The 1,528-nt window shown below is 44.9% G+C and overlaps 1 protein-coding gene across 2 annotated transcripts in view; it reads left to right on the plus strand.

The window, feature by feature from the left end:
• The window catches only part of LOC106530813 (poly(rC)-binding protein 4), a gene marked incomplete in the record, with an annotated part of 57,034 nt that overhangs the window by 36,452 nt on the left and 19,054 nt on the right, over positions 1 to 1,528 (plus strand). For both annotated transcript variants that reach the window (XM_014026519.1, XM_014026520.1), the window contains 3 exon segments: positions 398 to 705; positions 859 to 882; positions 993 to 1,025. In XM_014026519.1, the coding sequence (XP_013881973.1) occupies positions 571 to 705; positions 859 to 882; positions 993 to 1,025 (192 nt within the window).

A 1,528-nucleotide genomic window follows, 5' to 3' on the forward strand; every position in this document is an offset into this window, starting at 1 on the left:
AAATTGACGTGTTTCCATTGAGCAAATTTATTTTCGAAATTGTAATTTGCTCATTTTCATGGTGAATGGAAACACAGCTAACATGAACAAACAATTATTTGAACCGTGTGCATTCATATAACATGCATGTTCACACGGCTTCCTCCCTCAGCAAGCCTGTGTGTGATCTGAATGCACACGGTTCAGATTATTGTTTGTTCAGATTATTGTTTGTTCAGATTATTGTTTGTTCAGATTATTGTTTGTTCAGATTATTGTTTGTTCAGATTATTGTTTGTTCAGATTGATATCTGCTCTCAGATCAGTGTTACTGCACGCTCGAGCTGGTGGCACAAATGTAACGCCATATAGTTGGATCAGGAAACATTTCTATGTCATTCATTTTCTTTTTGTACAGGAAGGACAAACAGAACCAGAGAGAAGTCCCACTCCTGCCGTCAGACCCTCCAGTCCAGGTCCAGACCACCCCCCCACCCCCACCCCAGGTCCTGACGGCTCCAGGACCACTCCTCAAAGGTTCTTCCAGAAAGGTTCTGGACAGCTCCATAAGCCTGGCGGCCTTGGACCTTCATGCGTCTGTTAGCGTCAGAGTCCTGTCATACCTCCACCCACCACACCACCACCTCCACCATGAGTTGTGAGCAGGAGTTTGGAGACGGGGCCATGGGGGTCACGCTGACGCTGCGCCTCCTCATGCACGGAAAGGTGAGGAGCGTGCACGCTTTAAGAGCTTTAGTTCAAATGTTCACGTTTCAAATACAAATGTAATATTTATCTGTGAAGAGTTAATCTTTTCTTCTGTGGAAGCAGAAACAGGAAATGAACATTTCTGATTGGCTGTTTGTTTTCCCTTCACAGGAAGTTGGGAGCATCATTGGAAAGGTGAGTTTTGGTTCTGTTGGTTCTGATCTGTGAGACTCTGCAGCAGAACTCAGGTTCTGTTCAGCAGCCAGTTAGCATGTTACTAACTCTGAGCTCTGCTTTTTACACAGAAAGGAGAAACTGTGAAGAGAATACGAGAAGAGGTAAGACCCTCCCTCACCTGTCCTCCCTCACCTGTCCTCCCTCACCTGTCCCCATCACTTGAATATTCATACACAGTTCACATTCAGCTTATAATTAGCTCATGTTCAGCTCATATTCAGCTCATGTTCGGCTCATGTTCAGCTCATGTTCGGCTCATGTTCGGCTCATGTTCAGCTCATGTTTGGCTCATGTTCAGCACATGTTCAGCTCATGTTCAGCTCATGTTCAGCTCATGTTCAGCACATGTTCAGCTCATGTTCAGCTCATATTCAGCACATGTTCAGCTCATGTTCAGCTTATGTTCAGCTCATGTTCAGCTCATGTTCAGCTCATGTTCAGCTCATGTTCAGCTCATATTCAGCACATATTCAGCACATGTTCAGCTCATGTTCAGCTCATGTTCAGCTCATGTTCAGCTCATGTTCAGCTTATGTTCAGCTCATGTTCAGTTTATGTTCAGCTCATGTTCAGCTCGTGTTAAAGCTGTGGATCCTTCTGCAGG

The sequence above is a fragment of the Austrofundulus limnaeus genome, unplaced genomic scaffold, assembly GCF_001266775.1.
Source record: "Austrofundulus limnaeus strain Quisiro unplaced genomic scaffold, Austrofundulus_limnaeus-1.0 Scaffold563, whole genome shotgun sequence".
NCBI classification, from domain to species: Eukaryota; Metazoa; Chordata; class Actinopteri; order Cyprinodontiformes; family Rivulidae; genus Austrofundulus; species Austrofundulus limnaeus.